At 54.5% G+C, this 12,311-nt stretch overlaps 1 protein-coding gene across 7 annotated transcripts in view; it reads right to left on the bottom strand.

Moving 5' to 3' along the window:
* Positions 1-12,311, bottom strand: part of Nphp4 (nephrocystin 4) — a 97,896-nt gene that overhangs the window by 68,121 nt on the left and 17,464 nt on the right. For 5 of the 7 annotated variants that reach the window (XM_010627835.2, XM_010627836.2, XM_010627840.2 and 2 more), the window contains 3 exons: positions 10,530-10,702; positions 9,625-9,689; positions 7,315-7,470 (listed from right to left, as the gene is read on the bottom strand). In XM_010627835.2, the coding sequence (XP_010626137.1) occupies positions 7,315-7,470; positions 9,625-9,689; positions 10,530-10,702 (394 nt within the window). Of the gene's footprint in view, positions 1-7,314; positions 7,471-9,624; positions 9,690-9,990; positions 10,090-10,529; positions 10,703-12,311 lie in introns of those variants that run through there. The other 2 variants (XM_010627837.2, XM_010627844.2) reach the window with 2 other exon arrangements.

Here is a 12,311-nt window from a genome sequence, read left to right as displayed (position 1 = left end):
CTCGTGCAGGACTCCCAGACCAAGGGTGCGCAGATGCACTGGGCAGAACCCTCCAGCTCCAGGAGGCCAGGGGTCAGGGCAGGCCGGGCATCGACACTCAGCAGCCTCCTCCGGGCCGTGTCTCATGTACCCTGCAGCTCTGGAGCAGAACACCAGGGCCCCAAGCATGGCTCGGCCACCACGCTGCTCTGCGACCTTCAAAAGGGAGGGAAGAAGAGCTGGGCAGGGGCCAAGTCTTCTCTCCGTGGGTGACCAGAAAAATATCAGCGCTTCCAGGATGCATTAGTGAAGAAGGTGTGGATTTCGGCTGAATGGAAACAGGACTTCCTCCGTGAGAACAAATCTCACCCTGCCTGAGCCACACCAGGTGCCAGACACTAGGGCTTTACTGACCGCTTCGTTTCCTCCCCACACAGAGGGCTGTTAGCAACCCTCTTCCTGTCTCCATTTTACATAAGAGAAGAAAATAGCAAAGGCCTGGAGAGGTCAGGCGATCGCAGGTCTATCACTACCTAAAATCTTCACTCAAGCGACCAACAGCCAGAGCCCCAAGCCCCGCCTCAACCCTCGCACACTGGGACGGGGCCGGTTCCAACCCCACTGCTGTGGAGTCCTCAGCTGGGAACGTAATTGTTCCTGTCCGTGTGAAAGTCACCCACTGTAGAAGGACCTGTTTCAATCCTGGGCTCCCATGGGCATGGCAGAGGGAATGGAAACTGTTAGAAAACCCTCCGTGAGCAAAAGCAACCTCCCACCAACATCCTCTGGGAAGCACTGGGCAACATCCTGAGATGCCCAAGCCGCTGGCCTGACCCCAGGGGGCTCCCACCACCTGCGGCCTCCTGGGTCACCCTCATCATTTCATTCAATGGGACACAGGCACAAAACAAGACCAGTGCGTGACTGAGAGGATGACAGTCACCCCTAGTGGTGAGCTGGCAGGAAGGGGTACAAGTTATAGCCGGTCCACAATGAATCCAAAACAACTGCTAGTGCTAGTGCGCCTGTGGGCTGTGGACAGACTTGAGGTCCACCCCCACCCAACCACACCCCAGAAAGCTCTACCACACATCTCCTGAGTACATGCTGGATCTTCACAGCCAGCATGAGTCTGCTGCACACAAATATCTCTTGAATGAATCAATGAATGAGTGAATATGTAGGAACTGTGTACCATGGTAGAGCACTCACCTAGCATATGCAAGGCCCCAGGTTCAATGACCAGCACCATAAAAAATAGTAATAAATTTAAAAGTTATACCCCAAACTATCAGCAATGGTTTTCTCTGGGGAGTGACAGTTCAAAGGCGTTTTTACTGGATTTACTGAAGAGATAAGTCTTCACATCTCAAAGAAGGAAACAGAGACAGAGCCCAGCCCTGGCCAGCACTGGGGCGACATAACCCTTGGGGTGGGCCTGGCTCCACCAAGGTCACTCCACACCACTGCAGTCCCCAGATGCAGAGAGGGAGGCAGTGTCTACAGTCTGGTCAGGCCCTCAGAGAGGAGCCCAGGCCCTCAGAGAGGAGCCATGCTGTTCCCTGATCAAAGGGACCAACGGGGGTAGCAGGGAGGAATGGAAAGAGGGCAGGTGGCAGCAGCTGGACGCCAGCAGGAGTTTAAAACCAAGAAGAAGAGGAGCCTCAGAGAGGCCCACAGGCCACGGTGTTCTGACAGGAAGGGCGTGGGCACAGCAGCTCAGAGTGGGCCCCACGGGGGTGTCAGGGACACAGGTGTTCGAAGTGCTCCCCAGACACAGACCATTCTAGCCGAGTGCAGTGGCACACACCTTTACCCCAGCTATTTGGGAGGCTGAGGCAGGAAGACTGTAAAAATTCAAGGCCAGGACAGTTTGGACCACCTAGTGAGATCCTGTCTCAAAATAAAAAGCTTTTTAAAGGCTGAGAGTATATAATTCAACACTCCTGGAGTTCAATTCCCAGGACAGGGGAGGAAGGAGGAAGGAAAGAAGACCCACTTTTCTGGTTCCTCTTCACCCAGCATCCTATTTCCTAGCAGCACTGAGGAAGAAGGAAAGAACATTGGAAGCGAAGGTGGCCCTGGCCCAGGGAAGACAGCTAAGACAGCTGCTGAGGCCGGGCACAGAGCTGCTGGGGGCGCTGAGAGCAGAAGGCAGCCAGTGTAGGTAGTGGGACAAGAGCGATCATTCTAGCTATCTGCGCCCACAGTCAGCACCCACAATCAGCAACTATTGAGCCCTCCATCCAGCAGCAATGGCCACCCTCAAGGGGCTCCAGACGCTGCCTCCCACCCTCCAGAGAAGCCCACAGCTGCTACACAGGCCCCTTCTCAACAAGGGTACCCACAAGGGCTCGCAGGAAGCACCACCATTGTCCCCACAGCCCACAGCCCCTGGGACGGCCACCAGCCCACCTCCACATCCACCCACAAACACAGACAGGAAAGCTTTCACCAAGTCCCCTGGGGGCACTCTCATGCCCAGCACTCCCATCACAGCCCACCCTGCTGGCTTCCTAGAAGGGCCCTGCTCAGGGACGGTTGCAGGCGGACACCTCCTCTTCCCCCAAGGCTGATCTCAATGCAGTCCTCATGAACAGCTATCCAAGATAGCACCAAATAAAATCCTACAAATCAGACGTGAGCCCCTGGCAAGCAAGCCCCAGCCCGGCCTCCACGTCGCCAGCCAGAACACCGCCCCAGTGAGACACAGAGTCTTGGAAGTTCCCCCCAGAGCCCATGGCTCTGCGAGTCCCATCTCTAACCTGGCACCCCGCACACAGGGAAGGCTGAGCAAAATGGTCAGCAGGGACACTGGCGAGCCTGTCCAACCTCCTCGCAGACAGCATGTGCAGTCAGCTCTCTGCGGACCACCTGCCCAGCGGAGCTGAGCTGGGCCCACTTCTGGGCCCTCGCTCATTAGATCCAAAACAGTGGCAGTATAAATGGTTCATCTCTGCAACTCACAGGCACCACTCACAAGCACTTCAGGGCTCCTTTCAGCTTCTCTACTGCACAGCTCCTCTCCCCAGGGCCCATCTGGGCACCAAGCTTCTCTCCAGGGATGACAGAGCAGAACCACAGGGACCTCCCCACACTGAAACAGGGCACATCCCTGGGGATGCAGGAGGTCCACTGACACCTGCTGGCAGGTCACAAAGGGATGGACACAGACACACCTCAGCCTCGAGACTCTAGGTCAGGAGGACCAGTAGGGCCCACCTTAAAGTCAGCACAGCCATGTTCTCAACATCAAGACAGACCAGGGCGACACATCACAGCAGCATGGACAGGGGCCTCTGAACCCCAGAGCTGGGGCTGGGGCCACGCCCAGGGCTCGGGCAGACACAATTTCCACACTCTCTTCTCTGAACCCAAGCTATGATAATGACAAGGCCCTGGCAGAGGACTATGACTCTGTATAGAGGGGCTGTGGAGGGTGTTTAAATCTGGGGGGCCCAAGTTGACTACACAAGGGGACCCCCAGCTTGTTCCTGATCGTAGTTAATCTCTCAAGTCTCATCTCTTCTCAGATACTGGGAAAAGTGAGTTCATGGTGGAAATGACCACCCAAGAAGTTCTTTAACTCATACAGTACCCAAGTTGACCCCAGTGATGGTTACCGCAGACCGTCAACTTGACTGGTTTGGGAGCCAACCAGGGTATGAGTAAAGCACACTTCGGAGTACGTCTGGTGGGTCACAGAGGTGACAGTGGGGTCTACATCCAGTTCCTGGCCCCTTCCTCTCTGGCACTATTCTCCTGCTCTGCTTCCTGGCCATCATGAATTAAACGTCCTTGCTCCCCCACACCCTTGCACCACAGCCAGTTGACCATGGACTGAACCACCTGAAATCATGAGCCAAAGTAAACCTTCCCTCCTCTGAGCTATGGGCAACAGGTATTGTGTTTCAGCAACAGAAGAGCTGACTAATACAAAAACTAAAACAAGGAGTGGATCACTGCTGTGATTCTACCTGACTGTGCGGGTCAGAAGCCTTTGGAACTGGCTTGCAGGAGGAGTTCGGAGATGAATGAATACTATAACTAGAGATTGATGGGTGACTGGTGAGAACACAGAAAAACAGAATTTTGATAGGAATGTGGATAATAAAGGCCAGGGTCATGAAGTTTCAGCTGGAAATGAGGATTCTTTTGAAAGCTGGACTACAGACTATGCATGTTACACTCAGGCAAAAACTCTGTGTACATTTTGTCTGTGTCCCAAGACTTTGAGAGAGATTGACATGAAAGACCATGGCCTAACTGATCTGGCAAAGAAAATTTCAAGGCAGCCCAACATGCAGGCTGTGGCATATGTACACTGGTCTCTTTTAGACAGATTTATTGTAAGAATCGGGGGCAAAAAGTAGAGCAGAAAATTCTGAAAAACTTTAATTTTGGCCCAAATGGAACCATGTGTATAGTTGAGATAAAGAGACATGGCTGCTAAGGAGATTAGTGCTATTAAAAAGAAGCCAAGAAGGGCCAGGGACTGAGCTCAGTGGAACCATGCCTGCCTTGCAAGTGCGAGGTCCTGAGTTTCATCCCTCGTATGTGCAGGGGGGACGACAAGAACTTTGTACAGGAATAAGAAGACAGACGCTTTGAGGTCATCCTGAAAATCAGCAAGACCTCACCCATTGTAGACCCAAGGGTGCAAAAGTTTAAACTTTTCATTTGAGAACAGAGTCTCAAGGCCTCTTGCTCAAGAAGGGCCTCCTAGGGAACAGGTTACCCAGGATTCATCTCACCATGTTCAGCCATTGGGTACTCAGAGGCCCCTCAGCCATGCAGAGGCCAGGCTACTGCGCAAGCTGGCAGCAGACCCTGGCATTATCCATGATGTTGGTTCTACCTGCATGCAGAATACAAGAGTTGAAGGGTCAGGGAGGCTTCCACTTGTATTTCAAGGAAAGGCCTGGGAGGCCAGGCCAGGAGCCCCTGAGAGGGCAGTGCATGAAGTCAGAGGAATGAAACCAAAGGTACTCTGGAGACCTAGAAGTTGGTGCTGCCAGGAATGTGAAGAGTCTGCTGAGGAAAGCTGCATGCTGTGAGAGAAACCAGCCCCAGAAAGAGGGCAGCAATTGACAAGGCCCCGGGGGTGGGGCTGCATAAGCCCTCACGGCCACATGCCCCAGATACTGGCTATGGAACGAGAGGACTTAATGTTTGCCCTGCTGGGTTTCAGCTCTGTTTTGCTTCAATTCTTTTCTATTCCCTTTGGAACGGGAATGCTTACCCTGTGCTACTTAACTGGGGATTGTGTAACTGGTTTTAATTTTTTTTTTCAATAGTTTAGAGCTAAGAGTTTGCCTTGAGTCTCAGAGGAGTCTGACATTTTTGCAATGCAGGTACTGTGGAGACTTTGGGGAAGGAATATTGTGTTTCGGTTATGTGCAGAATCACTGTATCACGTTAGGCAGAATTATTAACTTCTATCTGTCTATCTGGGGATTAAGACCAGTTTAAAGAGGTATGTGTGGGTGTCAAGTTCACAAGGGATGGGATGTGACAGTTGAGGCAGACTGGTGACTTGATTGGCTAGGAAGCAGCCCGGAGGACTAGTACAGCACAGTGCTGGGTGTGTCTGGATGGGTTGCAGGGCTGGGACCCTGGGTATTGTATAGTCCCCGGCCCCTTCATTCGTGCCCCTGCACCCTGCTCTGTCTCCCAGCTGCGCTGAACTAAGCACCTTTGCTCCACTATACCCTCTGCCATGATGCTCCCATCTTGGAACCACCCAAGCATGGACTGAATCTCCCAAAACCATGAACCAAACTAAACCTCTCCTCCTTTAAATTGTGGGATCAGGTGTCTCCGTGATGGGAAAACTGAGTAACACAAACCCACATCTCAGCAAAGGCCAAATGTTGTACCATTCATGGGGACATCATCACAAACACACTTTATCCTGGAGCTGAGCTGTTTTCTCTTCTCTGGGATCCTGAATGTTTCTCCATGACCCAAGCCCTCCCTCACACATCAGTGCTCTCCATGTCACCACCCACATTCAGTCCCAGAGTAGCTCTTCCTAGGACTGAGCAGAGAGTTTGCCCCCCAAGAGAACAGGTCCCAGCAGTGCCAGGATCCCCCAGCACATTCTGCAGTGAGAAGTTGGTCTGGTCCTCTCTCCTGGTTTCCTCAGGACAGCCACACAAATGGCCTCCAGAGGTGCCCAGAGGAGCACAAGGCCCGATGTGCTGACCAGCTTTCCACTGCTACAACAAACACCTGGGATGCACAGCTTGAAAGGAGGGGAGATTCAGTGTGGCTCACAGGTTTCAGTGCACAAGACCCTGAATCGCTGCTTTGGCCCAGTGGTGGCACAGTCTATCCACCGCAAAGAAAGTCTGTCATTCCTTAGGGGTCACGAAGCAAAAAGAGGAGGAGGAAAGGGCCGAGATCCTGATGTCCTCAGCAAGGGCATAGCCCCAGTGATTTAACTTCCACTGCACCCAGCCTCCTAAAAGTCCCACTGGCTCCCCATGGGACCACAGGCCAGGACGCACCAACTACAAGCACTCAACTGTTAGATGCAAACTACAGCACCCAAGTCCTGAGGACGGTCCAGCAGAAGCCCAGAGCACAGCGCATACCCACAGGGGCCCCCAGGAACACAGGCTGACCCGATCCCACCCCGAGCTCCTGAAGGTCTAGTCTCACATGAACTTCAGTTTTCAAAACAATCCAGTTTCTGCGCATCATTATTCACAGCACTGTTATGCACAGGGCAGGGGGACAAAGGCAAATCAGCTCAAGGGTCTCCCAACAGAAAACCAGGTGAACAAAATGGGGTCTACATGCATGACGGAATACTCAGCCTCGAAAACACACGGACTGAGACGCAGCTACTACCCTGAGCACCGAAGATGTGACACTGAGGGACAAAAACCACATGGTACCACTTGCATGAGGGACCTACAGTGGTCACATCACAGAGACGGGCACAGAATGGGGTCCAGGGCTGAGGGTGGGGTAGGGAGCTGGGGTTTCGTGGACGGTGATGGCTGTGCAATATAATGCTTAAAGTGCTCAGCTTTGTGTCTGTACATATCACGTCCCTTAAAGGGAACAGGGATGAAGTCACCAGAAGCCAGGCACAGGGAGGGTGAGACCCAGCCACTCGGGTTTCCTGGCCATGGTCATGGCGATTTGAGCTATTTCTCGAAGGCATTTCCCAAGGAAAGACAATGAGGGTGCTGGGGCTGTGACACTGTCCTCAGAAGGGACAGAGAATGGAGGCTGCCGCCACCCTCCCGGCTGCAGGGAGTCAGTGGCCTGACCCTGAGCTCCCCGGACTCGCAGAGTGGAGAGGACCAAAGGGACCCTTACCCGAGTCGCCGTGCGCAGGAAGGAGGCCGGGGAGGGGCTGCAGACCGGACACCAGCAAGTTCTCAGGCAGCAGAGGGAAGGCGGGCTCCAGGGCCGGGTGTGGCCGCAGTGTGTAGTGCAGGCTGCAGCTCTCAATGAGGGTCAGGTGCTTGTTTTCTGGGGGAAGAACACCCAAGGCAACCACTGAGACCACGGCCCCTTCCACGCAGTCAGCCAAGAATCAGACATTCCAAGAAGCACCACCGGGACAAAACTCATTTTCCTAAGAAGAATGGGGAATTGCTCTGTCATTCAACCTAAAAGTGAAAGGAATCGATCCTCAAGAATTTCTCTGAGAAACATGCAGTGACAGCTTTTTGGCTGATTTTTGTTTCTATGTATTTATTCCATTTTTGAGACAGATCTCACTATGCTCCCCAGGCTGGCTCTAAACTCCCAACTCAAGTGATGCTCCTGCCTCAGCCTCAGAAGCAGGCTCGGACTACAGGTACATGCCACCATATCTGGCCCTGCATGCACAGTTTCTAAGGCAACACGTCATCTCCCCATCAAAGGCCCAGCTCAGGGCTGTGTTGTTTCCCTGGCATTGTGGCCCTGCACTCAGAGGGAGGCTGGGCAGCACCCCAGCCCCTAAGCCACCTTTCTCTGGGTCTCAGCTCCACATGCACCAAGCCACACAGAGGACAGGAGGCCCAGAGGCGATGGCACAGGAAAGAAGCACCATCCTGCAGGGCCCCTGTCCTGGACCAGCAGTGAGAAGCGAGCTCACTGATTCTCACACACAAGAGGTAGGACCCAGCCCCACAAAGATCTGGATATGCACAGGGGGACAGGGAGGTGGGGGTGTACTCCACAGCCCCACATGTGGCACACATGGGAAATCCTCACCTTGACTAGAACCCTGCAGAAGGCTTCAAATGCTACAGCAAGGGAACCGGCAGCTGGGGTAGAAGGAATGGGGTGCAGGGAAGGGCAGTCCCCAGAATTACAGGGCCCAGGGGTGAGGGGACCACAGAGATACCCTCTCCACACTCCTGCCAAATTTTGTCTGAGCTTGATTCCCTCCATTGACGAGTACCTCACCACCTCCCAAAGTGCAAACACCCAGTGCCTCAACAGCCTCCACTCCAGCCACACACCCAAGACTCAGGTGCCCAGAGCGACCTTGGCTCTGACGGCCACCTGAGCGTCCACACGGGGGACACAGAGTCAGTCACAGGTGTCAACTGCACACGGCCACAAAAAGACCAAGGTGCTCCCTAGGCCCTGACAGGACACATCCTGCAAAATGGGTGTCCAGGGAAAGAGAACCACAGGCCAGGACTGAAAAACAGGCAAGAGAAGATGCCACGGGAAAAGCCCGGAGGGGTCCACGCAGCTCCCAGAGAGGCCCCGTGTGTGGCTGGAGAGGCAGGGTGGAAGGGACCTCATTCTGGACCTCTCCTACTCCACCACACCCTGAGAGCCGTGAACCCCAGAAGCCGTGGCAGTTACCCAGATTCTCATCGCCAATGGGGCAGGCAGGGTGCTGGCTGTAGGCAGGGTCCTCGTGGACAGTGAAAAGCACCCCAGACCCAGGGCAGGCAGAGATCAGGTGGCCTCACACCCTGTTTAACGGGCCCTGCTTCTAAGGGTTCATTAGAGAAAATTTTGGCAAATCAAAATTACAGTCAGTTGAAAAATAACCCAAACATCAATCTTTATAAAGAAAATCAACTTTCTGATTACTCCTCTAGCTCAAGTTTTTTACCAAATTAGGGGTGGAGGAGGTACCTATGGGGTACGCACAATCACCACCTCCCCAAGAACAGGGTCCCCCTCCCTGGGTAAGCACAGCCTCGGTCTGGGCCTCTGCCTCTTCCTTCCAGCCTGTCCCCACCCTCCAAGCTGCCCTGTCCTCTAGGCAGGCAGGTGCAGCAGGGTGTCCACGCACCCTCCAGCTGCCCCACACTGGTATCCCTGGCTGCCCCGAGGTACCAGGCATAAAGGCACCACAGGAGGCCCACTCTGCCACTGCAGGGACAGCGTGGGCGCCCACAGAGCGCCCCATCAGGAAGGCACAGCTGAGAAGGCCCAGCACGTTGGCGACAACACCAACTCCTCAGTCAAAGGCTCCACTGGGTCCTGCGGGCCACGCCCTCCCTCATAAATCAGCATTTCAGTTCTGCAAACCATATGAACACCCAAGCCCAGGATACGTGTCCAAAACAGTCACTTGACTGCGCAGGGCTGGCGGGGGGCTGGTGCTGAGACGATGGAGGGGACTCGGGACACTCAAGGGGCACTGCCAAGGCCAACCTCGTTGCTTACGTTCTATGGGGTCCTGGAGAAGTGGGTGCAGGAGGGCTCTGGGGGTACCGTGATACAGCTTCAACCTGCAAGACAGGGCCAGGGAGCCACGTCAACGCTCACCGAAGGCCAGCTCCATCTCACCCACACCTCTGAGTACCTCCAGACGCGGCCAGCCATGGCCCTGCAGCAGACAGAGGGGCTGAGGATTGTGCCAGCCACCCCTGCCCGGGCTCCATGCCATGCCAAACACGCCTGGCATACCTGCAGCCCAGGGCAGAGCACCCAGACAGCATGAGCTAGGGAACCTCACCCCACTCTCAGGTATCCCCAGACACCACCATTTGAGGAATGGCCACGGCTGTGCAGCAGGAAGAAGTGTCTCACCAGGGTGGCTCTGCCCCAGGGCACATTTGGCTTGGCCCGGAGAAGGCTGGCTGTCACACTGGGCAGGTACAAGACAGTCCCCAGGCAGAGTCCCCGGCCCTGCACACAAGTGGTGAGAGGGTGAGAAACCCAACCTGGATGAATAATGGGGACTTTTCAGCAGCTGAAAAAGGCTTGCTCCCCATGGCATCTGTCCCCGCCCACCCAGCTCCTAGGCACAGCCTGGCAGGGGACAGGGGCTCACCCACAGCTGTTGCGTGGGCCCCACTGGCACCTGGCGCCTGTGTGTGAAGCAACACAACATTACACTCACACAGCCTCATGGGATGCACAGTTACCTCATGCTCACAGATGAGCGAGTCCAGAGTCAGAACTAAATAACCACCTCAAACCCTGCAGGAACAGTGACAGCATGGGACTTGGGCCACACACATCCTTCACCAAAACCAGCGCTCAGGGCAAAGCCAGGTCTCCTCCGGCCTAAAGAATGACTCCTCGGCTTACTTAGAGGTGGCCAAGAGAAAAAAACCGAAACCTACCGTCTGTCCTGGGACGGAGAGGCGGAGGCGTCCGGCCTGCTGCTGAAGATCCGGAGAATTCCAAACCCGCAGGACAAGGCCTGGGGTGTCCCGTCCCGCTTCTTGCCTTCAGCAACCACTTCGACCACAGCCACGATGTTCGGGTGGTTTAAGGATGTGTGAAAGTAGAAGGGCTACAAAACAGAAACAAGAGCTCACAAGAGCTGGGCCTTTAGCTCAGTGGTTCTGCTGCCTGCCTCGCAAGTGCAAGGTCCCGAGTTCAATCCCCAATACCAAAACAAAAAAGAAACCAGAGCTCATGGGAAGTCGGCAATGGCCCAGACTCTCAGCCTCTCGCCTGCCACCCTCTTGTGCGGTACTGTGGGTGCCCAGCTCCACCTGGTACCCTCGAAGAACACAGGGAGATGGCAGAGCCTCTTGCTCCAGGGGCCCACAACGTCTGGGACACAGGATGGTACAGCTCCACTCCAGGACACTGCCAACTGGGAACGCTACCTCCACTTCCACCTGCAGACCCCAGGCCCTTGGGACAAACAAGAAAGGCTGGACTGGCTGCACACCTGCCCTGGGGCCAGGGAACACTGGAGAACCACAGTGAGATCAGCTCAGGCCATGGCTCAGCCACAAACCCCACAGCTACCACCCATTCCTGGCTCCCAGCTCAGCAACACAGCCCAAACCCACGTAACCTGCAGTTTAATGAGGCCCGTGTGGCTGTGTCTTAACTAAGGCTCCTTAGGTTTCTATAAATGCTAAGTAATGAGCACACCAGTTCTTGTATGATGAAAATCTCCTTGACATCTTTTTACTAACAGAAAGGGGGGCCCAGGCTAAGCATATGACACGCAAATTGATCTTCGGGGTTCTTTGTTTGGTTTGGGGCTGAAGACTGAACCCAGGCCTTGAGCATGATGTACACGCACCTACCACTAAGTCACAGCCTCTACCACTAAGCTCCAGAGTCTCACTAACTTGTCTGGGCTGGCCTCAAACTTGAAATCCACCTGCCTCAGCCTCCCGAGTAGTCAGGACAACAGGTGTGCACTGCCATGCCCAGCTACAAACTGATTCTAAGACTTTCCATCTGCACCCTTTCCATCCCCAATCCGCAACATAAACTGATCACGTTGCAGGCATGGGAGACAGAAGAGGAGCTGCTGGCTGGGTTTCCGACCCATGCAGTTCACGCATGGCACTGAGCTGGTCTCCAGGCCGGGCCAGGAGTTCAGGGGTGCACAGCCGCCTGCTGACTCCACCACCACTCCCAGGAGGGCGAGGAGGGGCAGGGCCGGGCCAGGCTGCTGCGCTGTGGTTAAAACACACACAAACCCTCCTGTTAATGAGTCAGTGCCGCCGTGTCACGGGGAGAGTGCTTCCTGTAATCACAGACTGTCAGCCGGGGATAACGGAGGGACACATTAAAACATCAGCCACGTGATATAAATCGTTTTTCTATTATCTTTTATTGCAAAATGATGAAATAATGACCACTTACAGTTGACAGGTGGTTGGACTGAGAGAGAGTTATGTTTCTGTTTCCAAGTCTCACAGCTGTGTAAAAGCCCTGCTGGGCCGCGAGTTTGTCATCACCTCAACTCCATATTTATACCTGCGCACAATGCCTGCATGAGCACTGCCATAAAACAAACATTTTCAACTCCGATGTGAAGCAACAGCAATCGTCCGGCTTAGAGGGCACCTTGAAAGTGCTCCGCCGGAGGACAGCAGGATGAGCCGCTCAGCGTGCCCCAGGTACGGATTTATGGCCGCTTCCTTTCCCTT

This window comes from Fukomys damarensis, unplaced genomic scaffold (assembly GCF_012274545.1).
Source record: "Fukomys damarensis isolate Sample0158 unplaced genomic scaffold, DMR_v1.0_HiC HiC_scaffold_23, whole genome shotgun sequence".
Lineage (NCBI taxonomy): Eukaryota > Metazoa > Chordata > Mammalia > Rodentia > Bathyergidae > Fukomys > Fukomys damarensis.
Note: the sequence above shows the minus strand (reverse complement) of the source record. Positions and strands in the feature narration are given on the sequence as shown.